The sequence below is a fragment of the Borostomias antarcticus genome, assembly GCF_949987555.1.
Source record: "Borostomias antarcticus genome assembly, chromosome: 13".
Taxonomy (NCBI): Eukaryota; Metazoa; Chordata; class Actinopteri; order Stomiiformes; family Stomiidae; genus Borostomias; species Borostomias antarcticus.
In genome coordinates this window covers 11,240,298-11,268,261 of record NC_140246.1, presented here as the reverse complement: position 1 = coordinate 11,268,261, position 27,964 = coordinate 11,240,298, and the positions used below count along the sequence as shown (strand labels likewise).

At 46.1% G+C, this 27,964-nt stretch overlaps 1 protein-coding gene across 1 annotated transcript in view; it reads right to left on the bottom strand.

Annotated features, from left to right (window-relative positions):
• The window catches only part of nav3 (neuron navigator 3), a gene marked incomplete at both ends in the record, with an annotated part of 153,249 nt that overhangs the window by 11,060 nt on the left and 114,225 nt on the right, over positions 1–27,964 (bottom strand). Inside the window, 15 exon segments of the mRNA XM_084447775.1 lie at positions 1,235–1,356; positions 1,582–1,693; positions 3,056–3,139; positions 7,228–7,305; positions 7,420–7,443; positions 8,255–8,278; positions 8,926–8,946; positions 9,930–9,982; positions 10,185–10,370; positions 10,956–11,113; positions 12,744–12,785; positions 13,137–13,568; positions 14,737–15,484; positions 16,031–16,322; positions 16,703–16,829. Coding sequence (XP_084303901.1) covers positions 1,235–1,356; positions 1,582–1,693; positions 3,056–3,139; positions 7,228–7,305; positions 7,420–7,443; positions 8,255–8,278; positions 8,926–8,946; positions 9,930–9,982; positions 10,185–10,370; positions 10,956–11,113; positions 12,744–12,785; positions 13,137–13,568; positions 14,737–15,484; positions 16,031–16,322; positions 16,703–16,829 — 2,503 coding nt within the window.

The window sequence follows — 27,964 nt, the reverse complement described above, 5'->3', positions numbered from 1 at the left end:
GAATTTAGCAATCGTAAAATAACTTGGTAGCAGTATTCCTTGACAAACACAACGCAGTGTGTAACAGTCTTAATTGCATGACATACGTACTTCTACAAATTCGTGAATGTGACAAAAATTAAATATTTCAGAAAGCCATGACAATGTAAAAGTGTGTTATACCATCAGGACACGTGCACAGTATCAACTACTCAAGACACACTAAAGGTGCAGGGAAGGCTAAGGAACACTCTTGAGGGAGGGGGGGGGGATGGATGAGCGTTCTCTTAAAATGGTGTGTGTCATGTTTTTCTCCGCGGGGGGCAGACGGACACCTGCTCAACAGGAGAGGGTGAGCGAGGATTCAGGGGGAACAGAGGCTTTATCAGGGGGAGGCCTGAGGGGTTGGAGGCAACTGGGTGGGATGGCACTGACACATGCTGTCCTTGTACTGGTGTTTTCCCACACTCCCTCTCTCTCTCTCTCTGTCTCTCTGTCTGTCTCTCTCTCTCTCTCTCTCTCTCTCTCTCTCTCTGTCTGTCTCTCTCTCTCTCTCTCTCTCTCTGTCTGTCTCTCTCTCTTTGTCTCTGTCTCTCTCTCTCTCTCTCTCTCTGTCTCTCTCTGTCTCTCTCGCTCTCTCTCTCTGTCTCTCCCTCTCTCTCTGTCTGTCTCTCTCTCTCTGTCTCTCTCTCTGTCTGTCTCTCTGTCTGTCTGTCGGTCTCTCTGTCTGTCTGTCTGTCTGTCTGTCTGTCTGTCTGTCTCTCTTTCTCTCTCTCTCTCTCTCTCTCTCTCTCTCACTCTGTCTCTCTGTCTGTCTGTCTGTCTCTCTCTCTCTCTCTGTCTGTCTCTCTGTCTCTCTCTCTCTATATATATATATATCAGACATGCACACACATACACTCAGACACAGACATACGCACGCACGCACACACACACACACACACACACACACACACACACGCCTGCACTGACATGCGGGTGGAATGGTACACTTTTCATATTCACCTCGTTGCCTCCCTCCTTCCCCTGGCAGAGTGTATGAGAGGGTGAGAGAGGGAGTGGAATGACAGCACAAGTCACAGTTAGGACACTGTAGGACGGCTCGGTAGAGGGGGTGTGTGTGAAACCTGCCGCTGGTTTTGATGTGAAGGTCAGACTGAGTAGGACTAGACCATTTGGACAAGAGTAGAGACATCTTTGATAGACGACTCTGAAATGTATTGTCTTCTTCTATGGTAAGAGTCCATTCACTTACCCAGCTCTTTTTCTTCTTCTTCTTGTCGTCGGCGTCCTTGGCGCTGCCCATGCTGGAGTGACTGGCCGCGCTGTTGATGCTGGACATGCTCTCTGACGAATGCTGCCGCCTAATCCGCAGGTCTGGAAACACAAGACAAATCCTGTTTTACTTCCTCCCTATCTAAGCCCTGAGTGGCAGGTACATGAGATCTTACAGTATGAACATCATTTACAGTATGAAATGGCGGATGGAAAAAACTGAACTGGCGTATGCCTGCTCTCCTGCATGAGTAGAGAGAGACGTGTGAAGTGTGTGGGTCGATATGTAGAGACACACTATGGGTGTGTGTGGAGACTCTGTGGTACCTCTGTGTAGATGGTCCGGACCGTTGAGGGCCACCTGGATGGCAGTCTGGGCATCTGTGTTCTGGGCCTTCAATGCCTCGATGGTCTCTCTCAACTCAGCCAACTCTGATTCCTGCAGAGAGAAGCAGAACAGTCAGACCGTAGGACTGTGAACAGGTCAGTTCTCATAGCGTCACGCAACTACCAGTGTCGTCGTTCACCACCTTTGAAGTAAAAACGATGTAAATCGCACCTAAAGGACATAAACTTACAACGTGAAAAGTGCTTTGTGTCTATTAAAAATGAAAAATGATTATCAAATGTATTGCACTCAATATATCTCCTCACTTAATGATAATCCCTTCCTGCCTTTATAACTCTAAATCCCTTTAATGCCTGTCCTTCACTTGTAAGGCTGGGGGCACCATTTCAAATTACAAACTAAAATGACAGCTGTTAGATATTTCAGTCAGATGCCCAAAAAGAGAGGGAAGCCAGAAGCAGGATTAAGAGGATAAGTGTGGTTTTTCGTCACTTGCTCTACCTGATTAGTAATGAACCGACACCCCGCTAGCTAATCACACGGAATCAACACGATTAGATAGAGGAAGCAGAGCTCAGATCAGTCCACGCCACTCACTCACTCACTCACTCACTCACTCACTCACTCACTCACTCACTCACTCACTCACTCACTCACTCACTCACTCACTCACTCACTCACTCACTCACTCACTCACTCACTCACTCACTTACTGTGGGCTTGTGATAGGGTTTCTACTTTAATTAAAAGTTGGGAGGGCACAGTTCCTTGTTTAACAAAAACGTTGCTTTATAATCTTGCCTGCTTTCATTTAGATGGGATTAGGACTAACCAAAGCTCATCAGTGTGTGTGTGTCTGTCTGTGTGTGTGTGTGTGTGTGTGTGTGTGTGTGTGTGTGTCACGTCAATAGAAGGAGACACTTATGTTTCATGGTAAGAAGGGTGATTTAAACGCATGCATCATTCTCTCTATGATCTTCATTGATCATTGCTATATGAAGGGCAGACAGTAAAGGGATTTAGTGTTGTATTTAGAGTTTTCTACTTAAAAAAAAAATGAAGTAAAGGGATATATTCAATTCAATCCCTTTGATAATACTTTTTAATAGACGTAGTTGCTCTGAGACGGTTTTTTTCTGACCGAGATGTTCTGAGAGACTGTCGTTCTACTCAAGCACCACCATTTACAGAACATGAGAAATCCTTCTGTCTCAGCCAGGTCTGCTGATATCTACTGTACATAATGGATGAGCATCTCCAAACCCCTTAACATCTCTGTCTCTAATATGGGTTAAAAATGACATATATAGGCCTCCCACAACTACGCAGAGACTTTCTTAGAGAAAGTATACCACAGATACTTAATGCAAGCTTGTTTTTGTGGAAATTTCCACTATGTACACTTACAGGTAATGCTGTATCGGCCCACTGAAGTAGGATGTAGTGACGTACCTTTTGCTCTGCAGTCATAGTGAGACTCTGCAGACGACAGGTCATGTTCCCCAAGCTCTTCTCAAAGGCTGCCACCAGGTGAGCCTGTCAACAAACAAACACACACACACACACACACACACACACACACACACACACACACACACACACACACACACACACACAGTAAACACACTGGCACTGGGCATGGCATTACAGCTGGCATTCAGAGACAACATTCAACTGGCACTGAAGAACCCAGGGGTCTGAAATATTTTCTCTGGGAACTCTGTAGAAACTTAGCCAACTGTGTTAGTCCACAGAAACAGTCAAAACCTTTGCTCAGTTACTCACAAACTTGTGAGTTCCTGTCAAATTCCTAAGATTCTATACAAGAGGAGCAACAAGAGGAGCAAAATACCTATCGGGTGAATTGTAACTATAAGGATCCATAGACAGGAATGTAATACACATTATGGAAACCCATAATCAAAATACCCAGAGAACAATCTCAGGCTGTTCCATTGTCTCTCCAAATAAAAAAAAGACGTGTTTTGTCGAGTTCCATCCCACCTTCGAAATGTAACCTCTTTACAATACATCATCACCGACTACACCATCATATTTATTTACATCTCAAACCAAATATTCAAAAGAGGTCCCTCCTAGTTACTGTTTGGCGCTTTGCGCTGCATTGCCGTGATACACAAACAACAACAACAAAAAAATCCCCCTCCCTGGTTCAGAATGAGAGCTTTGAAGTTTTGGGTTCTGAGCCATTGCTCAAAATGAGCGGGTTCGAACGAGGCATGACGACATGACCCAGAGGTGTCTGGAGAAAGTAGCAGCTATGCTAAACATCTGCTATTGCTAGTTACCTCCCAAAAGTTACTCTTGACTTTGATTCTGTTTCTCTGGCTTGACTGACCGTAGTTCAAGCTGAACCACAGACACACACACACACACGCACGCACGCACGCACACGCACACACACACACGCCCATGACTGAGATGGCATAGATCTGACATGTCAGGTCAGAGAAGGGCTACTCTCCCTTTAATAGCGCCTGACTTGGTTTTTCACCTGAAGAAGCACCAGTGAGACACTGAAGGTTACCAAATGTTTAGCAGCATCGCACCATCTGCTCCACTGAGCCCGGTGAAGGTAAAGCTCCATGAACACCTTTGTGTGTTTGTGTGTGTTTGTGTTTGTGTGTGTGCGCGAGCGTGAGAGTGAGTGAGAGAATGAGAGAATGCATTTCAAGATGAAAATAGAGTCAGAGAGAGGTGAGTGAGACAGAGAGAATGCATTTCACACCAGACAATACCAAAAACTGTGTGTGTGTGTGTGTGTGTATGTGTGTGTGCCATCAAGAGAGCCCACACCTACACCCATCCTAAGCACTGAGCGACACACACCTGTCAGGTCCTATGAGTCACACAGAACCAGGCAGAGAATCCCAGCTGGCACAGAGCACAAACGCACGCACGCATGCACGCACGCACGCACGCACACACACACACACACACACAAACACAGACACACGGATATATAACAACCTCAAGACAATATCCCCCAGTATCTCATCTCCTCTCTCTGCCAGAATCACACAAGATCTTAACCTTTGGATAGGTCCATAAATATCAAATGTTCCTATGCAGTGGATGGAAGCTCCTCCACCTGCTACACGCTACACGCTACCCCCAGCACGGCTGCCCCACCTGTCCGCCCAGCAGGTAGGGCTGAGTGGGCGCCCACGCGTCCCACGGCTGGCTCGTCTGTGCAGTCCTGGCGGTGGACCCCCGGCCACCCTTGGCCCTACGACTGATGCCCGGAGGCCTCCACTGGGATCCTGGGTAGCGGTTGAGAGCGGGCCAGACCAGCGAGCCAGCCAGAGAGCTGCCCCTACTGCGGCCTGATGGGAATGACATCCTCCGAGCCCTCTACAGTTCTCTCCCGCCTATCCTGGCTGAGTCACACGCCTGTGAGCGGAAGGGCGCACAGTGGTCGGCACAACTACGGTGGTCTGAGCCAGCATTGCCTGCTACGCTAAATCCCCCAATACTACAGGAGGGTCAGGTAGGGAGAAAGAGAGAGAGAGGAGAGAGAGAGAGAGAGAGAGAGAGAGAGGGGGGGGGGTGAAGGAAGGTGAAGGAGAGATAGAGGCAGGTGGGTAGTGAGAGGGGGGTACGCAATGCACAGCCAACTATGAGCTTGAACTCTTAAACCCATTTTAATGACAGCCAAGGCAAGAATGTAATCCCTTCAAAGAGAAGGAAAACAGAGCCATACCCAGCCTGTTTGGCAGAACGCCGTTTTTAATCCTTTTTCCTGGGTTTTTTGTTAATTGTGCTTTGTTCTGGTCAAACAAAACCCATACAAATATGAAATTAATCGAAATGAACGTCCCATAGCTGATCTTTATTGTACGTGGCTGTACCTGGTTTGATGCGGAGGACATTGTGAAAATCAGTCACACTGACCTTTTAATAATAACTCTTCATTTGAGATTTCTTGTTCGAACAGGTCGGTCAAAAGTATTATATTTGCATAATGTTTACATAACATTTATAAACATAACTATTCTGACAGTATGTAATGAGACACCGTGACAGTAAACTCATTTATTTCAGCTCAGTATGTGGGGTCAAATTGCCTTGCCCTCAATCAACATACACATCACGCCAGTCACCCTAAACGGGATTTAAATGGATTCAGCCATTCCGGAGACTATGACCACAAAAGCATATCTCTGCTGGGAAAGATCAGCTTTCAGCATCTAGCCTGATGTAATGAACACAGCACAGTTCAGTCAGCGCATACCGCAAGACACCGGAAGCCCAGGTAGAAAAGACACCAGCTACACTTCTCCATGTGGCACAGCATGGACAGCACAAGCTTGGATTGGGCAGATGGGCAGTGTGCGGGTGTGTGTGTGTGTGTTTGTATAAGCGGGGGTTGACATTTCCAGATTTCCGCCCGCTGCAGGAAAAGATTGTGACAAGGGGTGGGAAAAAGTCTTTCCACACACTGGGAGACCAGGACCACCACAACAACATGCTGGTCATGGAGCCTGGTGGAACTGAGACTTCTCCCATTTCCTATTAGAACCTATAAATAATGGACAGGCTCTAATGCAGTTCTGGTGCTAAGATGTAAAGATCCCATTTGTTACATTAAGCTTAACTGACTTCATCCTCACTATCAATAAGTGATGAGTTTCAACTGAAACAAGGTCTGTTTAAAGGTACTGTATTACCACATATTACAGTCAACCCCTCCCATCCCCTTTATGATGAGCTGTGGCAGATGGGGAGCACTTTCAGGTGCAATATGGAGCGGTTCAGGCCTTCCTTTGTGCCAGCAGCCATCAGACTGTCTAACAGAGCGGTCTGTGTTCTGGAGGTGTGCATGTAGTTCTTGTTCTTCTTCTTTTATACATACTACTCTGTATCTAATGCATTTTCCAACCTTGCTGTAAATTTTCCACTACTGAAATGCCTAATTTCCCCCTAGAGGATCATTAAAGTATCTTTCTATCATCATTTAATTATCTAGATACATGACTGTACATTAATCAATATGAATAACATTAATCAATACTCTAGAAATCTGTAAGCCGTTACATACACAACAATGGAACATTCTACAGATATATAACTTCCCCCTGTTTGTCTCCTGCTTCATCAGTCCCTCCCCGTACTGCAGGGGGAGAGAGAGAGAGAGAGAGAGAGAGAGAGAGAGAGACTGAGAAGCACTGACACCTCCATCAGCCAAGCGCAGGGCTCTGTCTCACCCTGAAAGACCCTCTCCCATCCAGGCAAACTGACAGACGCCCCCCTTCCCACGTCTCTGAACTGTGCGTCGCTGGGCTCTCACACACGTATACTGTAGGCTTGCACACACACACACACACACACACACACACACACACACACACACACACACACACACACACACACACACACACACACACACACACACACACACATACACACACACACACAGAGGTGTTTATAATACCCAGCCTGAGAGAAAAGGAATTAGTGTTTGTTTCAGAGCTTCATATTCATGGGGATCGCAGAGGCAACATTTCCCTAAAACCTCCGTCAGGTTTGAAATGCAAACAAACCCAGACCGAGCAGACAGTGTTCTGACTGCGTCTTTGTGTTTGCTGAGGTAACACACTCACGTTGGCGGAGAGCTGGGACGTGAGGGTCGCGACCTTCTCCTGGGAGGCGTCCAACTCTCGACGCAGCTTCCTGATTTGCTGTTTAATGGGGAGAAAATTAGGGAATTATCACTGCCACGGTAAAATAAGTCTTTGGTTCATTGTCACAGTATGAAACATTGGGTTAAAGTGTGAATGTAAATGGAAGTTTACCGTGGTGTTTTGGACAGTTTGGCCCTTGATTGAAAAGAAAAGAGTACAAGTTAACTCTATGTTGCATGCTTACTCCAAACAGCATGGGAGATAGAGTTGTTATTATAACACCAGTACAGGTATATTTAGGTTGGTTAGAAATTGTATGGAAAGGAAAAAGATCAATTAGACTAGACTAATTGGAAAAATTAGTATTTTTTAAGCAAACAAGTGCATCTAAAGTATAGAAAACAAGGTAATAGAAGAACCTGGCGAACAGAAACACCAAACTGAGAATCAAAGATAAATCAGTGATATGGTGATAAGGTGTGAACCGAAAGCAATGACAGGTATAACAAGGGTGTATTAATAGTGTCTGTCTATGTTTGTCCTTGACTTTTCAATGTGCTGTGTGGTAGAGGTAGTTATAAAGCGCTGTTTGGGTTTTGTCATTTGCAAGAGGGTTAAAAGGCCTGATCTATGAAAAGCAATGCAACATAGGGTTAAACTACTTTGACCTGGACAACAATTCCAGGTTATATACAGTACCATCACTTGTTGTACAGTAAGTGTGGTATATGATATAATGGTCAGGATGGTCACTGTAACAGACCACCAATTGTAGCTCTGAAAAAGTCAATAGCTACAGTACATCACTGTTTGTGCTTTTAATGGTTCTCAACCGACACATTTGACAAGAGAGACACAAATCAACCAATCTACAGACACACAGACAAACAAACAGACATGCAGACAGACAGATCCAGGCAGACAGACAGACAGACAGACAGATCCAGGCAGACAGACAGACAAACAGGCAGACAGACATGTCTTCATTTGTGTTGTAGTCTCTTACCTCAGAATGGGCTTTCTCCTCCGTCTGTATAGAAGAAAACACACTGTTAAAAATGCTTACTTCAAACAGGCCTGTTTAGCACTTACAGCTTCTACATAGATTCAACATATTTAGATGAATGCATATTCTAAGTGCCCAAATAGACCTCTTATGGAGCCCGTATTACAAACTCAAGATAATTCTACATCCTCCCTCATCCAGCCTCTCACTATCTCTCTTGCTATGTCTCTCTCTCTCTAAGTTGTGTCATGAGAAGACAACTGATTGATTGAGAGTGATGGATGACCCAGAAGGCCATAGATGATACCAGTGGGTGAAAGCCAAAGGCTGGTGTTAATGCTGCATAGTGATGCCCTCTAGGTAAAGTGGAAGACTGCCTCGGGTATTCATCAGACTGTATTAGGCTCTACAAGTCATATTTGGAAGGTGTGGCAGGTGATGCATACAACACAAAATAGATAATCTTTCTCATCACCCCCCCCCCACCCACCCCCACCACCACAAAAAAAAACAAAAATGCCAGCCACATTTCATCCACACAGGGGTCCTGTGTTACTCAGAGGGTCTACAGCATGTGTTGGGAAGTCTTGCAATAATCATAAAGTCTACAGCATGTGGTGGGAATACTTGTCTGTGTGGCGACATCATAGAGCAGACAGCACAGGCTTTACCTTGTCCAGGTAGTATAGCACCTGGAACGTAAGAAAACCAGGGTTCAAGGAAGCTGTAACCATGGGAAACCATGGCCACTCAACACTTTGCATATCCCCTGAGAACAGGGTGGACTTTCGTGTTAGCCAAGCATTCTCATTGGTTATCATCTATGGCCTTTGATCAGTAGTCTGCCGTCTGTATTGCTGCTCTTTGATATGCAGGGTAGCAGGTAATGATTTAGAATTCCCATTAAAAAAATGGCTGAATAACAAGCTGATAATTTGTTTTGGGTAATGTGTAAAGGTATTATATCATGTACTTAGAGGAGAAGAGATCTTGGAAGTGTGCATAATAACAGTGATGTGAAGACAGATGGAATGGAAGAGTAACTCAAAGCTAAATAATGCCAGAGATGAGAAGAAATGATAGAATGGCCAACAGAAAAGCACAGAAACAATCACAAATGAAAAGCTAAACCAAATGAGATCAAGGCAACAGCGCTGTCAAAATGCATTTACATAAAGCATGAACACCATCAGATATCACCACAATGAAATATGATAATAAATGTTGCCTTTTCTGCTCTGTGCGAAGATTCTGAAAACAAAATGTATTGACAGTAAAACTAATTGAAAACCTTTCCACTGCAGCAGAAGAGAGGTGGGGCAAAGCAGAAATCGATTCTCCCTCTAAACTAATCTATCATCTCAATGACTGTGACTGCTGGAATGTTGCCTGTGCGAAAAAGAAAATCCCTTTCACCTCCAACTAACTTGAATTTCCCTAAATCACATTGGATGTTCAGCGTTAAAATATGGAGATTGATTTTCCCAGATTCCGTCTCCCATAGAAACAGGTGTAAGGGTGAAAAGTTGGGCTCATTATAAGAACAGGCTTAGCAGGAGGTAAATCATTCTAGATCAATAGTATCATCAGTAGTATCATCAATAGTATCATTAATAGTATCATCAGTAGTATCATCAGTAGTATCAGCCAATGGAGGGGAGGGGCCACCACTTACCGCTGAGTAGAGGGAGGATGTGCTTGAGACCAGTGACAGTGAAGAACCATGGACTATGTAGAGAGAGAGATAGAGAGACAGAGAGAGAGAGGGGGGGGGGGGGGGAGAGGGAGAGAGAGATTCGCACCATTTATACAGAGCACTTTCACACACTGAAGCCGATACAAAATTACCCCCCCCCCCCCTTGCTGTAATTAATTCGTTTATTAAGAGACACTGCAGCTGAGAGTTCAGATTGATGGGGTCCAGACATACCTTCGTCGGTGCTGTCCCTGAAGGACCCGGAGCGGCTCATGCCCCGAGGCCGCTCCTCCAGGGAGGTGGCACTGCCCCCCAGAGGGTGCCCCTCCCCGTACAGCTCGAATGAGTCCTGGGCAGGGATGCTGTTGGAGCGACTCATACTGGTGGTGCCTGGGTACTGGCCCATGTTGGTGGGACTCACTGTAGTGGGGAAACGCACGCACGCACGCACACACACACACACACACACACACACACACACACACACACACACACACACACACACACACACACACACACACACACACACACATACTTGACATATGACCTTTCTGCTTGTCCTTTTATGAGCATAGTGCCATCTTTACATGTATCAGGTGGTGAAGGATAGCTTGGCAACGCCATCCTGATCACGAGCCCACATTCGGTTTCTCTCCACAGATCAGTCTGGAAACGCTCCGTTTCAGATTTCCCCCGGCTGTTTTGGGACCGGGCCAATCACAACTGTTTATCTAACAAGGGTCGGGTTTGATTGACAAATGGCCTATAACCAATCAGAGAAACACTCACATTTCATCTGATTGGTCATAGGTCCATCCAGAGGCATTTTGATCTATGCCCATTGATAACGCCCCTTGGAAATCAAATATGAACTGAGAACTTCCAGCCCCTTCGCATTTTTGCAAATTGGGTCTGGCGAAGCCGGGCTCGGCCGAAAGACACAGGAATAAGCCAACACGCTGACTGGAGGTTGACACTGGAAGGTGAGTCTGGTGGTGAGCTTACGCAGGGTGGAGTAGTGGTATCTGCCCACGGTGAGGCAGGCGGCTCCGGGCGGGGACAGGAGGGACTGGCTGCCCGTGTCCTGGAGACCCCCGGTGGAGTGGGAGCGTAGCCACTCCTTCCCTTCCTCGTGGGAGGTCTGTCTGGAGGTGGGGGGGTACCTGAGAGAGGGGCGTGCTAGAGGTTAATAGTGGGTGGGACCTATTGCGAAACCCTGCCTCCAATAAGGTGTGTATGTGCTATGCACACATATTTGTATATTGTGATGAAATGACTGGAGGGTGAGAAAGAATATCTACAGTATAGAACTACAGTACACTGCATGCACATGTGCATACGCACGCACGCGAACACACACACACACACACACACACACACACACACACACACACACACACACACACACACACACACACACACATAACATTCAGAGGGCAGTGCAATCAAAGTGTTTGAGAAGCAGCCATTTAAAAAAAATCCTTTGAGGAGGATAATTTAGTTCATTATGGTCATCTTTTTAAGATGGACCTCTTTCTACATCCATATGACTGAGCTTGTCACTACTGGCCTATTCAGTCCTCTGCACTGTAATAACCATTAAATATAATTGATTTTCTTTTCTCTCGGTGTCACAACATGTTTTAGCTGAGAATAAAAGGGTCCACTCGCATGCAATTGTCCACAGAGAGGGACCAGGAAAGGCTCAATCAAAACTAAGTACCAGGCACAAACTGCATTGCATGAAACTGAAAGAACATTCTCCCTGACAGTTTGATTTGCTGTTTTGAGAAGCAATTTGTGGCTTTGAAATCTTCCGGGCCACAACAAAGTAGGGACAATACATGCAATGGGTGTAAACTGCCGACCGCCCTTTAGGATGAATAGAAACACCTAAAGGGAAAGTGACACAATTACTGTTTGGAACTGAATCTTTGAGAATAAACATTGGTCAAAATAGTGATAATTCTTTGTGTGTTATGTGTCACCCCACCTCTATGGCTACCAGCTTATTTCTGTATGAGTAAACAGGGTTTTCAAACTCAACGCTCTCTGTCTTCAGTATACAGGGATCCTGTAATTGGACAGAAAGGCTATTTGTTCTGAGGAGGTAGACAGTGATGAATCGAAAATGCTTTTTCTTTCTCATCCAATCCTCCTCCACCTGCCTAAAAGTAGAATGGGTCGATTCTTTCCTAGGTTTGTGTCATTAGAGTGAGTTAATGGAAACTTGGACCGGCTCATTTATTAAGTCAAGTTTTTCTGTGGTCTGCAGGACAGAGACAAAGACCAAATCTTTGTTATTTACTGCGAAACCTGCAATCTGTGGACTACTTTGGATTCATCAACTACCATTCAAAAGAGCCAGTCTCTAACATGTACAGTTGAATCTTATAGTGTGGGTCAACAAACACTACAGTAATTAGAAAGAGCATGATATATCAGGATTTATACAACACTTGCCACTAACCCTCTTGAAAATCCTACTTCATTAATATATGTATGTTTTCTGCATGACAGTAACTCTGAAAAGCATGACAGAGCAGTATCGCCTATGCCGACCACAAAGTGTGGTTGTGATACATGATATTTCCAATTTCCAGCTATCAAAAGCCAATGCTAATTGGCTAAACTCTGGCTTATCTGCATCTGAGGTAACAATATGACTTCCTTTGAACTGTTTTATCTGTTGGATACAAATGAATATGAAGCAGTATGAGTTGTGAGAGTAATGGATGAAAAGTGATTGAATATGAAACATGGAGGGGAGGCGTGGCTGAGAACGGTCAGTACCTCAGTCCCTTTTTAGGAAGCGTGTTTCTGTCAAGAGGCATGCTGTTAAAATACAGAGAACAAGAAAGTTAGACCAACAACATCAACAACAAAAACTGCAATCGTAAAATTAAAAAGGACTCTTTAAATCTACTGGCTGAACTGGAACACAGATTTTGAGATTTACAAACCCTCTTTGATTAAAGCAACATGAGCATAACTGTTTTGGACAGTAGAACAAAGAACCCGAGAAAGTAATAAACACAAAGTACGTGATTAGTTAGAAGGGAATACTACAAACTACAAAAAGTCTAAACTCAAGAGTAGAAGAAAAAGGCAAAGACATAACATATCTATGAGAACAGTAAGCTATATTAAGACCACACCACACAAGCATGCCTACTCTATACTCACCCCTCAGAGAGAGTGGACTTGACGCTGCCCGTGCGAGTGACTTTGGGGCCGTGGTGCCCGAGGGGCAGATCGATGGACTCCGAGCTAGTGTGCAGGCTGGTCATACTCTGGCAGCTCAGGGTGTCCTTGCTACCGGCCGAGGAGCTGCTGAGGTTGGCGGGCCAGGGACGGGCGTTGGAGGGCAGGGAGAGGCCGGACGCCGGGCTGGAGGCGGGCGAGTCTGTGCCCAGGTCCAGGGCTTTGCCGTACAGCGGGCTGCTGCCCCCGCTCTGTCCACCAGCACTGCCCATGCTGCCCGTGCCCGAGGAGGGCGAGTCCAGGCTGGCCTGTCGCGCCAACGTGCCGTGAGGGCTGCCCAGAGCTGAGGGGCCCTTGCCAGAGTCCGGCGTGCCTGGGGAACTGGCCTTGCTGCTGGCTTTGGTGCCAAACAATCTGGGCAAGAAAGACCAAGATGGGCATGGTCATCCACACACTGACAAAACTATAAGAAAACCGTATGCTCTCAAAGACAGATTGAACATGGTAACTAGTTCATGTGCAAAGCAGTATATTAAGTATAGATCATGAGAGTATTTGGATCATAATAGAGTTAATGATTGATTTGCTTCAAGGAAACAGTAGAGAAACAGTGTATTCATGCCCTCCTTCTCAAAACTCGTATTCATCACTAGCAAATATTACACTGAATAACATTCCTCTGAATGCACAGAAAATGCTCATATGAAATACGCTACCTCATCTACCTGCTGTTCCTCTGGCACTCAGTGATCTGCATACCCAGTTACCCAGGTCAGGGGTCACACCCTCTCCCATTCATATCTCCACCATCAAATCAACCACTGGTCTGACCACTCAACCCTGATCGCCTCACGCATATGTTGTGTCGTCGCTGGTGTTGGCTGTCATCAAAACTACTCTGAACTAACTAATAGGTGAGCATCTCGAGGGGCAGATGTAACAGATCAACTCGACACATCAGACGGCGGTTTAATTGCTCGGACACGCCTGGCAAGCGTCCATGTGTTAACGAGACAGAGAAGGCTGGCATGAAGAGTAGCTCTCGCCCTGCCTGCTTTAATCAAGTCTGGAGAATCTGATTTGCCTGACCTGAATGGCAAATCAACAGCCACTTGTCCCTGCCGCCTGTCTTCTTGTACTGACATGTTTTGGACACCAGGGGGCCACCTCATCTTGGCCTCCTCCTCCTAGCTTTAAGCTGAACAAACTCTTGATACAATTTCTGTGCAGGCGTTTGATTAAGTGGGTGTCTGAATGATCATTTTATTTTTATCTATTATCTAGGAGATTCAGGAGTTATGTGGCGCCAGTGGCGGTGTTTCAATCAAGAACAGAGAATTTGCCTCTCAGGTCCCATAGCTTCAGTGAAACGATACTATCCATCACAGGGGTCTGTGTGTATGTGTGTGTGTGTGTGTGTGTGTGTGTGTGTGTGTGTATATGCACATGAACCGGGAAAAAAATTGCATCTCACAAATAACAGTTAATTATACCATTATAGCTTGTCCTATGTTCAACTGTAATTGCTCCTAAGGCTATACTGTACATTATCTTGGGAATCCAAGTTATTAGAGCGGCTTACCTGCGGAAGGTGGGCGAGGCAATGTCGGGATACTTGCTCCCAGGCTGCCGGAGTCCTGATTGGCCCGTGGAGGTGGGGCTGGATTTAGGCGAGGTGGACAGCCCAGCAGGCTCCTGGTCCGACACGGCCACCTTCTCCTTGTCGGTCTGGTTGATGGTGATAGGGCTGGAGCGCCCCGAGCCCACCTTCCCGGTATCCCGACGCTTCGCCCCCGTGGCGGCCGACACGGCGCCTCCGCACCCGCCGCCGCCGCCCGCCGACTTCCCGCTGACGTTGGAGTCGATGCTGGAGGAGCTGGAGCGATGCCCGCCGCCACGCCCGCTAACCACCATGCCCCCGCTGTTGGACTTGGCCGGCCGGGGCAGGGAGCGGTACTGGAGGGGCACCTTGGAACCCCCACAGCCCAGCAGCACCCCGTCGTCCTGGGGCTGGGCGCCGTCCAGACTGGTCTTACGGGCCCCGTTGATGCCCGCGCCCTTCCCGATGGCGGACGACTTGGGCACCTTGCCCAGGGTGGCAGACCCGCTGGCGAGGGTGGCGCCACTGGAGGTGATGAGGGCGCCGGAGGGGCCGCCCATTTTCTTGTACCCGAAGGAGCCCACGGTCGGGGGGCGGGCGATGCCCGACGGTGGCTTCTTGCCCTCGTCGCCGCTGCTCTTGCCTGCGTCGGAGGGCGAACGCTGGACGCTCGCCGAGCTCTTAGAGGGAGCCTTGCCCTTCTCCGAGGCCTTGGCATCGTCCGTTTTACCTGTCCATACACAACGCTCTCATTAGCACACAGGCACACACCTTGCCCTCTGTAAAACGCTTGGGTAGTGTATAATTTAGCTGGGCACAGAGCAGAGGTGAGGTCAACTTCAATGTTTATTTCCCAAATAATGCTGCTATCACCCCATGCTGTCACCCATCACTGCTAGCACCCACAACGTGCGCTCCTTTTATTACAGAGCTCAGCTAAATCAGAAAGCTATACTAATCTTAGCCAAACACAGGAAAGTTGCTGAGCTAACGAAAAACTACAAGGACTTAAAACTTGGCTGAGGCTTCAAGAGCAGATTCACTGACCCTGTTATCCAATCAAACTGAAGCGTTATTACTGTAGATCTACAGTACAAATGAAATTCAAGTATAAATCGACTTGAAACTAAGAAATGTCTCATAAGAATTGAATATCAACTAAATGGAAGTTGAATTCAGTGCAGTAGTTCAAATTTAACAATTTAGGTTGGCATTGAAATACAGTATATAATAATATTATAAAGCAAAACAACATGGCAACAAGAGTGTGTCATACCAGGAGTTTTGAGGTTGGCAGATGTGCCCTTGGTCCGAGGTGGCGTAATGCCCACCTGGGCTGTCATGCCCCTCCTCCAGGAGCCTGTCTGGGACATGGGCAGAGCCGTCTTCTGCCCGGGGTCATCACACTGGCCGGCCGTGGAGGAGGAGGAGGAGGAGGAGGAAGGTTTCCACTTGGAGCCAGGGTCCATGCTGATGTCCAGCTCCTCGTCAACCTTCTTCAGGTCCTCAGCTCCTGCCCAGCTGCTGCTTACCTCCTGCTCTGCATGCTGCTGTGAGCCCTTCTGGGACTGTGAGAGATGACACACACACACACACACACACACCTGTATGAGTAACCAACCTGACACATGACGAAGCTTGCCTCACTTGCAACCTCAGAGACCTTAATCTGTGAAGTATTTCAGAAGAGGGCACAGAAACTCATCTATTTTTACCAGACTCTCTGAGAACTGCATGAGGAGAAACCTTCCACTGCAGATTTCCTTGGTTGCTAAATCCACACTTAGGAAAAAGACTGCTTCTACCATAGGCGTTGTGCAGCTCAGCACAAGTTAATGATGTGTTATTAATTGTTTTATGAACAAAGTTCACTGCTATTATCGTTATCGTCCAACATTTGTATCAGCCATCGAGGGAGACTGTTAAGATGTTCGATGTCACGCGGTACCTGAGTGCCCTGATTCTTGCGGGAGGATGAGCTGATGCCGGAGTAGGCGGGCGTGTTCAGGTCGTCTGTGCTGATGTTGTCCAGAGTATCGCTGAGACCACTGCTGACCGAGCTACTGTCATCCCAGCTGTAGAGGGAGAGAGACACACACACACACACACACACACACACAGAGAAAGAGAGGGAGAGGAAAAGATGGGGGAAAATAAGTAAACTGTCAAGATGCACTACAGGCAAATGAAGACAAATACAGTAGTGTCCATCTTCCCTCCAACACACCTCTCCTCCATCTCTCCTCATGTTCTCTCAGCCCTCCATCTAGCCTATAACTGGGGGTCCTTTCAATGTAGCATGCATGTACAGCACAGCAGTGTCAAAGGCTACAGTAGGTAAAGCACCTCAAGCCTGCAGCTTCTACCAGACCTGGCTTCCTCGCCTTCCTGCCCCCAGGTCCCTAGGGAGAGGAGAGTGTTCCGGAAACAAGCCAGCCGTGTTGCAGAGACCCATTTGCTTTTTCCAGTCGCCTGCTCTCACCCGCGCCTCCAATTTGCCACTGATAAATTATCATCGCTAATTAGTATACTGAGTAGTGTCTTGACCCTCCTTAAATTCTGATTAGAGCCATACTGACTTCTGGGTATTGGTTTTCTCTCCTCCATAGGGCCCTGGTCATTTTTCATGCAGTCATGGCATTAATACAATGCATGTGGACTGAATAAACCCATAGAAATGTGTTCTTATCTTTTTGTGGTCTTATTTATCAGTTATCTTTTTGATTTGTTTTACTTTAATTCAGTTGATGTATTGAGACAGAGCCCCTAAACAAAGGCCATGTCGATCAAACTGAGATAATTCCAGAACACGTTTAATTACCTCAGAGAAATAGAGCTGGCACATTTCCAGCAACATGTTTCAGCCATTTGCAATCCAATTTTCTGCTATCACATCTAATAAATCTACTTCCATGAAAATGCATTAGTGCCCTCTGCCTATTCTTTTCTCTCACAAAACGCACATGAGCACACACACACACACACACACACACACAAACACACAAACGCGATACACGCCTGCACACACACACACACACACACACACACACACACACACACACACACACACACACACACACACACACACACACACACACACACAGCTGGTTGCCATGTCAACATATCTGGTCTCATTCTTGTGTGTGTACTCTCTTATTTAATATTGGGAATCTGATCACCTCCCTCATCGTGAAATTGAGTCTTAGAGGAAAATGACCCACCAGCAGTCCAGCAGCACAAACAAACCCGAGCCTGTGTGCCCGGCACGCACACACCGGAGGGTTTCAACTCCTAATAGGCTTTCCACTTTCAACAAAGCCAAAATGTCATTCCTATTCAAACCCTTTGTTCCCAGCCAATTATTTTCCAGCATATGGAGATAGCGTCCAATCCCTCAAAAGGTCTCAGCGCTAGGATAGTCATCTAATTAAAGTTTAGACCCACAAACATGGCCTCTTCCTGACATCTATAATTTATCCTGGACAAAGATGAAACCCAAAGACAGGATGGAAATGGGAAGATAATGACTATTTTGAAAGGCCTACAATGGATGATGAGAGGAACTGAGGCTTCTCATATTGTATCAGAGTTAGATAATGTGATTTGAAGTTGAGTTATTCACAGTATGTTATTATAAAACAGGCAACATCTGTGGATGTGTGGGTTCTTCTCAAACAAAACTGTTTTCAACAGGTTACCATGAGAAGTGGGTTTGAATATAGTGACAGATTAATATGCTGTCATGTTTCCTTTTGTCTCAGCCTTTTGATGGATTTATTCTATAATGCTATTGTCTTATTATCGACCTCAATCCAAAATGTGCATTCATGCAACACAAAACTAATGATGTTTTGGACAGGGTTTGAATGGAGCTGTGTTGCTTTTCAGAAGCTACAAGTTGTGCAAATTAGTTCCTGCAGTGTTTCGTTTACAATGGACTGGACAGCTAAATACACAGCACCGTTTCTGCAAAGCAGTGCAAGTTCTGTACAGTTGTGTGAATGACGTGTTTCCTCCGCTATTCCACAACGTGTTGTTCAGTCTAAATCTTTAACTATTCCCTGAAATGTGATAAGATTTCTTCAACCTCACTTCTTCTGGAATACAATGACTTCATCATCTCAATTCCATATCAGAATAAATGGAATCTACAAATTGAAAATAGTCTGTGTCCAGATTCCATTTCAAGATTTTTCATTCGTCATTGTGTAATTTATCATTTAGTATACATCACTGTGAGCCTGTTCTTTCGAAGATCAGCAACTATGCTTACTAAACAAGTCACTTATCTCACTACAAGAACAATTCAACACAATTCAAATGGAGCTTGAAAGTGAATGGGAATGCACAGCATAAAACAAGATCAATCAATAGACTTGCAAGCCGCTGGCTCCACTTAAGAGGCCCTGACTTCCTGACTTTGCCTGGAAGTTCGTTCCGACTTTATCTTCCGAAGCACTTAAGCTACAGTAGCCGACTTTCTTCTTTGCAGGATGGGACAGAGAATATTTGGCTTGATGACATGTGGATAGAGCCTTGTGGATCACATCACTCCAGCTCTGAGGTCTTTACACTGGCTTCCTGTCTGTCAAAGAATTTACTTTAAAATACTGCTGTTGGTTTATAAAGCACTGAATGGTCTAGGGCCAAAATATATTTCTGATCTGCTGCTACATTATGAACCATCCAGACCTCTCAGGTTGTCCGGCACAGGCCTTTTTTACATTTGTTTTATATGACCATTTATGTGTCTCTGCCTCTGTCTTCATGCTTTTAATGTAAAGCACTTTGAATTGTCTTGTTGCTGAAATGTGCTATACAAATAAACTTGCCTTGCCTTGTTTCAGTGTGTGTGTGTGTGTGTGTGTGTGTGTGTGTGTCTGTGTGTGTGTGTTGCTGGCCGTAGCTACAGTACCATCAATGGCTGCTTGAATCATCAATCAAGGAGAAAAAGACCAAAGGGCGACAGCAGACAGGAGGGCAGACGGAGCCAGACCTTTATGAGTCTGTCACTGTCCCCAAAGGGGATTGGCAGCCCTGCAGAATACTTTTGGGAAGTGACGACTGGCTCCTGCCCATAGACAAATAGTGAGCTCATCATGTCTCGTATCATATCAAAATCTTGTGCAGTATGAGTGAAGAGGAGGCGTATACACAGTGGGAAATGAGGCACAGGCCACAGTGTCAGAGTTGCTGAGATCACAGCCAGTCCTAGGCCTGTTTCACTGAGAAAGTAGTTTACGTCTGGACTTCCAACAGCCACCACACGCATCAAAGACATGGTGGTTTGGAAGTGCTAATCAGCCCCCTGTGCTGTAATCTCACACATCAAACTCTTAATCCAACTGAAATTAGTTTTCTTTGAGAGAAGCTGAGAGGCACAAGAGAAACCTTTTTTTATTTTTTATTTATCTGATAAACCCCCCCCCTTTTAAGGTAATAGAGTACAAAGTGAGGGAGAGAGTTTTGTGTGAAGGCAGACCGCTTTGGGAGTCTATAAATGTAATAATTTAAATCAAAATGGCCGGGATCCTTTTCAAGTTTTCTATGAAAATACAAGATTATCATCTCCGTGTAGCTACTTGCTAGTCATGGTCTGACTCACTATGTTAATTCCCTAGTCAATAGATACTTCCTAAAATGGAGCCTCTGTTACTTTATTGGTGAAGTTGTCTCACTAAAGTGAAGCAGATGGCTCAGGAGGTGGAGTGGCCGGCTGGGGATTCGATCCCAGCTTCTTGAGTGTGCCGAAGTGTCCTTGAGCCAAAGTGTCCTTGAGCAAAACACTGAACCCCAAAATCGCTCATGTGCTGCACACTGGCGCAGTACCTAGTACTGTCGCCTCACAGCAAGAAGGTCTCTGGGCCTTTCTGTGCGGAGTTTGCATGTTCTCCCCATGTTCGCAAGGGTTTCCCCCATGAAGAATCCAATACGAAAACCATGCAGAAGAACAGATAGCTAACGCTGTCCGTCCCTGGCGAAGACGAACAGGAGCACTTGGTTGTCCCCCGGGCGCGTCCCCCTGCACGCTGCCTACTGTCTGCTCCCGGCTGCCCTTGGGGGAAGGACGACGGGATGGTTTAATAGCAGAGAGAAGTTTATTCCGTAGATGCACCAGCCATTTGTGTGTGTGTGTGTGTGTGTGTGTGTGTGTGCATTTCGCCACCTACACCGTGTGATGTGCCGCCTCTCACCGTGTGATAAATAAAGATGTTTGTTTGTTTTGTTTTTGTGTTTGTTCAAAAGCCTTATTGTCTCCAAATTCTTATCAACAATAAATGTGAGAGTAATTTTTCTCTCTGTTGCTCCTGGCTGTGACACATTGATTTTCATTCTCTCTTCCTTCCTCTGGGAGGTGTACTAACAATACTGACAATCCTCCACAAACCCCAAATAATATTAGTCTAAAATGTGTGTGGTAAAAAGATTAGAATGTTCCTCAATAAGTTGACTGTAACTGGTAGGATTTTCTGTAATCCTCCTTTCTTGTTGTTATCTAGAACAGCTCCCTGTCTTTACAATAGTTTTAGTCAAAATGCTTAGTCATTGCTTTAGTAATGTAAGGCTGTGGTAAAGTACTGTACACTGGCAGATTGAATGAGAAAACACTTAGATGTAGGATATAAATCACCCTTTACAAGCTACTGAAGTAAAACACAGTCTTAAAATCCCTGTTCCCTGACTGGAATAGCCTATAAAATCATTCATTGGGTCCTATTGAAACTGTACTAAAATCCATTTACAATGTTGTTGTATTGTAAATATTAATATGATAGCATTAACGTATAGAGTGCTGAAGGGGCATATGAATTAAGTAGAGCAGCCAAACACAGCATGAGGACTAAGGCCCCTGACGGCTGTCCTGAGAGCATGCCTGTATTCTGGGCTGAATATTGCATTGAGGCGGGTCCCTAGGCGCCAGCCTCTGACTGGTTCATCTCTGATGGATCTGACAGGCAGAGGAGGGACAACCCACGCTCCTTAACTTGCCTGTGTTAGGGTCTCAACAAGACCAACGGCTGTACCCAATAACCCCCTTCCCCTGACAATATGTGAGCAATCTAGGCAGTGTTTGCATCATAACTTTTTCAATAAACAATGAGTCAATGTACTGTACAGAGAGTACAGGATGCAGTGAGATGGTGGATGTTGGTTCAATCTTCTATCTCATATGTAAGACTGGAAAATAAGCTCAATGTAAAAGCATACACACTATTGACTCCATTTGTCCCACTTCATAACAAACCCATAAGCTTTTCACTACATATGGTTACAGCTAAACCTACAGTGGGTTCAGGGCCTTTCTCTAGTGTGAATGTGTGTCGTGTGAATGCTTTTCTTTCATACTGACATCAAGGCACGTACTTCCCAATCACTGAGTGCAGTGTGATGGCTCCTTTCAACCATGCAGACATCGCCTCATACAATATTCAATGCTGTAAGTCTTCCACTGCCAGCAGGAGAAAGAAAAATGTAGAATATGCTATTTGCTGCAGGTACTGTAAGAAGGCTGAGGGTGGAGAATGCAGCATAATATTAAAAATAAATAGACAAATAGAAGAATCAATGTCTATTTATCGAAAGGATTATGGTGATGGTGTGGAGGTGCGAAGTGCATAGACAATAGCATGTAACCCTTTCTCAAAGGAGCTGTTATGTAACAAGGCAAACTCCCACATACTGGATCAATCTGACTCACAATAAGAAGTTACGTTGGTGGGAATACTCCTCCCTGCTTCCCAACACAATGAAAAGGTTACTTCATAACTTCATCCATTGTCCATACATATCTGGCTTCATTTGAAAAGAATTCCATCTCTTAATGCAAAAAAGCATGACCCAATGCTGTAGATACAAAATAACTCTTCAGAGCTGTGTTTTTGTCCCGATTCGTTTCCATAAGTCATACATTTTTAATTGGAAATTACTTTATGTACAATTCAGTGAACTCATCATGACTCATACACTGGACATGTGCAAAAGAAAGCTGTTATCATGACACTGAAAACAGATGTTTGATTAATACTGAGAAAAAAACATCCATGATCAAACCATGACACCTAATAAAAAGAAACACACACATGCACGCGCACACACACACACACACACACACACACACACACACACACACACACACACACACGAAGACTGACATAATAGGGCCGCTCGGAAACTGAGGAGAAACGGCTCATCCCCCATCGTCCGCCCCTATAATCCTACACTAATGCTATAGAGTCCTAAGGATCTCGCTATTACATATCAGAAAAACACATAAGCTGCCGGCTAAATGACCTTAATTGATGTCCCTCCCTGTTTCTGAACAGCTTAGCCCCCTGACTCTGACAGTCCACAAAGCCAGACTGTAAACTCAACCCCAGCCTGTCTCCAACGCTCACCGAAGGAACAGCAGTCAATGCAGAGTGGGGCGGGAGGCAGAGAGGGAGAAAGAGGGAGATGGAGGGAGGGATTGAGGAGTGAAAGAGCCGGCAGGCTCCTTCCTCCAGACTCACCGCTCCTCTCAGGGATGGGAGACGACTCGCCTGTTCCTGCCTCGCCTGTCTTCTCAGACGGCGTTTGGCTCGGTCCGGTTGACTGACGGCGTTGCCTTGTCAGCCTGGCTGCCCTACTGTGGCCCACCGGAGTGAGGAAGTGAGGAGTGAGGAAGCCCGGTCCAAAAAGAAGCACACCTGCCAGCTTTGTCTGGCTGAGCTGCTCACTGTGACACGACTGCACACCCAGAGGGATGCGGGAGAGAGAGATAGAGAGAGAGAGAGAGAGAGAGAGAGAGGGAGGGAGAGAGGGAGGGAGAGAGAGAGAGAGAGAGAGAGAGAGAGGGAGGGAGAGAGAGAGAGAGAGAGAGAGAGAGAGAGAGAGAGAGAGAGGGAGGGAGGGAGAGAGCGAGAGAGAGGGAGAGATACCTCATCGCTCCACCCCAGACCCCCCACCCCCGATCCATCCTCCCTCCCACTCCTTTCTCTTTCTCTCCCCCCACCCTCAACGCTTGGCTCCCCTCCTCCCCCCTGGCCCCTCTGTTCCTCATGCCCCGTTAGCCACTCAACGCCAAGCTCAAGAGATGCCCCTCCTTGTCCAATCAGAATACTTGTGAGGGGCGGGCGCAGGGTTAATTGCGTGAGGACGAGAATAAAAGGGGATCAATCGGCGAACACTGACCCTCCACTGGGTCCTGTCCATTCACACTGATTCATCTAGATATTATTCCTAAGGCTCTCATTTTGTAACCATAGGGAAGTGAAGGGAGAGAGGAATATGTGTGTGTGCTCGTGTGTGTGTGTGCGTGGTAGAGCGGGTCGTCCAATGATTGTAGGGTCGGCGGTTTGAATCCCGGCTCCTCTTGACGACACGTTGAAGTGTCCTTGGGCAAGACACTGGACCCCAAATTTTCTCCCAATGCGCAGGCTAGCCTCTTGCATGGCAGCTACCGCCATGGTGTATGAATGTATGTGTGAATGGGTGAATGAGAGGCCTTCATTGTAAAGTGCTTTGGATAAAAGCGCTTTATAAGTGCAGTCCATTTACCATTACCATTTACAAAGGTCCAATTACAAATATCACTTTGCTCTCAGCTGTGGCCATGGCTACGACCTGCATGTTAACAGGGTATTCAGTACACATACTGTACAACCACCGCAATACTATTCTACAACGGCAGAACAACGACTAAGAGAGTGACCTTGCAGATGCTAAGACTGTTGTGTGCCTTGAAGGAACCAAACAGTATGATGTCATTATACGCTTAGCCCGGGCTTGGTCAGTAAAAAGATACGCTCGGTTGCTGCAATGCAGAAAAAAAGGCTTTTGCCAGCCAACGGCTAGCAGTGGCCGTCCACAACAAAACCACCCAAGCTTTCCTTTGAAAGTATAAGCTGATGTAACAACAAGCACACCCCACTGACAACTTTCAACACCCCCCACTCACTGACCCTCACTGCCCCCCCACCCCCTTCCCCCCCATGTCTGGCGTGTGGATTTAACGCCTCAAGACAGGGAATTACAATATGGCAGTCAGTCTAAAACGCCTTGCATTTCCTCAAAAGAACCGAATCGTATCCTCTCTCGACTGGCTTTGGCAGAGGGATGGAACAGCTTTGGATTTTCTACAAGGCCTTGCAGCCTGCTTGGCGCAGCGGATTTGGGCTGGCGTCCTCCAGGTCAAACAGCTGTCTGTCCCCTCACCATCTGTGGCACGCGAGTGCCAACACAGATGCCTACTGCAGCCCCCTGCACGCCCGCCCGCACGCCCGCCCGCACGCACGCACGCACGCACGCACAAACACACACACCACTGATCCTGGCACAGACAAACCTGGATCCTTTTGGGCCACCAGGATAATGACATTAAAACTCTGTGTGTGGTTGAACGGATCAAGAGCTAACTGGGAGTCTGGGACTGAGTATGGGGCCGAGGGCAGAGTCAGACTTTCTGGGTGGACTGAGTATGGGGCCGAGGGCAGAGTCAGGGTTTCTGGGTGGACTGAGCATGGGGCCGAGGGCAGAGTCAGGGTTTCTGGGTGGACTGAGCATGGGGCCGAGGGCAGAGTCAGACTTTCTGGGTGGACTGAGCATGGGGCCGAGGGCAGAGTCAGACTTTCTGGGTGGACTGAGTATGGGGCCGAGGGCAGAGTCAGGGTTTCTGGGTGGACTGAGCATGGGGCCGAGGGCAGAGTCAGACTTTCTGGGTGGACTGAGCATGGGGCCGAGGGCAGAGTCAGACTTTCTGGGTGGACTGAGCATGGGGCCGAGGGCAGAGTCAGACTTTCTGGGTGGACTGAGCATGGGGCCGAGGGCAGAGTCAGGGTTTCTGGGTGGACTGAGCATGGGGCCGAGGGCAGAGTCAGGGTTTCTGGGTGGACTGAGCATGGGGCCGAGGGCAGAGTCAGGGTTTCTGGGTGGACTGAGCATGGAGCCGAGGGCAGAGTCAGGGTTTCTGGGTGGCCTATCATCACTAGCTAAATCGACGGGAGCTCACTTTATAGCAAATTAAAAAAAAAGTGTGAATTGTGCTGCTATGGAAGTGTTGATATCAAAATGAACAATGCTTTAAGTCATAGAATTTGACCATACACAATCGATGATCATTCATGGAAAATCTTTAGATGGAAGCTAGGTGTCTTTGTCTGGATCCTTGTGACACGTTTAGGAAATTCATGATCTATGTCTTTGATTGAGAACCATATTGTTTCATAAAATTAAGCCGTAACATGCATAATTTAATATGATTATATTATCCTAATCAACAACAGAGCCGACCACGATGGCATTAAATTGAATTACCTATAATGTTACCTTCGAATTCTTATAAAAAATCAATCAATACTGACTCATGTAATGAACATAATCATTGAAGGTAACTGCGTAAGAGAAATTATTTCATATACAGATCTGGGCAGAAAATGCCCTTTAACAAGAAGCTGGCTCATATTGGCAAAACAAACACAACCGTGAAAACATAATGGCCTTGGCTATTTGATTACTTAAGGATATTGACAATTAGATGCGTACTGTGTACAGTACACAGTAGCATTCAACCTCCAGCGGCTCTTTAGCTTCTTTTTTTTTCCCATGCAGGAAAATCATCTTAACAAAATATGCTAATGTCACTAATCTCTGCGTTAACGACCAGGTCGAGGTTATTTATCCCTGTTGAGTATATAAACCCTGCATGGAGATTGATCCTGATGCTCAAACAAACAACACAAGAACGAGAAGAAGAAAAGAAGAAGAAGAAGAAAGAAGAAGAAGAAGAACAACAACAACAAGAGGGATGTCTGTCGCTGACGCACGCCCAATGTTAACAGCTGCCCTATTAGCTATCATGGCTCAGCATTGATCAGAGAGAGAGGTTAGCAGTCACAGCTATCTGCCAACATGTCAATATTCTACCTCTTCTAAATGGTGAGGCGTCAGCAGTGTTTGTCTGATGACTCGGTGGTAAAACCATTTTTCAAAATACTTGACAGTCTCAGTTATTCAGTCTGACACCAACTCTTATCCATTGAATAATAAAACACCCAGCAGTATGCTGCAAGTTTTGGCTATAACTTATTCTAAAAGTTTCCTCTACTGCACTCTCAAGCATCTGCGATTAAATCATTACTTCAGCAAGTTGCACACAAACACAGACTCACAAACACACTTTCAGGTTTTCCCAGTGTATGCTGGGGAAAACAAACTCCATTTAATTATAACTCTCAATCCCCTGTAACGTTAGAAAATCAAGATCTATCGCAGCTGCTGTGTAGCTGGTAATAGTGAATGTCTCCAGGCTAATGGCCTAACACTGCACTATAACACAATTAAGATCCATGCTCCTCCTTGACGACTGCTACCGGTGATAAAACAGATCTCAATGTTCTATACAGAGAACATAGAACCCCCCCCCCGCCCGCCCACACACACACACACACACACACACACACACACACACACACACACACACACACACACACACACACACACACACACACACACACACACACATTGGATTAGCATTGGAAGCACGGTGTGTCCAGGCAACAAGACCTATCTTAATTTATCAGACAATATTTAATTTCAATTCACAGCTATTTCAGTGGCATGACTAGCTTCTGTTCTACCAGTCCTGAACAGAAACAAGCCAGCCATGCACATAAGCCAGACTGGACCTGGCCTGGTTTTATAGTGCATAGGATGTAGATGCAGAGAATGAGATTTATCTTAGAGGACAGATGCCTGAAATGGGCTTTATAGTATTGCTGGGGTCTATCTGTAAAATCTGCATACTGTAGGTTTTTAGCTATGACCACATACAGGCAACATTATTCTCTGAGGATGTGAATAAATAAGTTATTACCCTATTATGCCACCCTTTTGTCACCCTATGACGAGACATTCCTCTCACATGGGCGTCCTCATATCAATTGCGAGATACAGCACAAATACATCAGATTTCAGTTAATGATCTCCTTCAGTTAATGATCTCCAAAATATATATTTCCAGCATTGCGGCAAAATACCTGCTTTGTTACTCTTACAGAATCCTCCAAACCTGAGCCCTCAGCTTCTTAACCCAGTGCAACCACAACATTCAACAACGCCAGTTCCCTCCTGCAGTGTTGGGCAGTAACGCGTTACTAGTAACGCGCTACAGTAATAATATTACTTTTTCCAGTAACGAGGGGTGTAGCGAGTTACTAATCACATTTCAGTAATA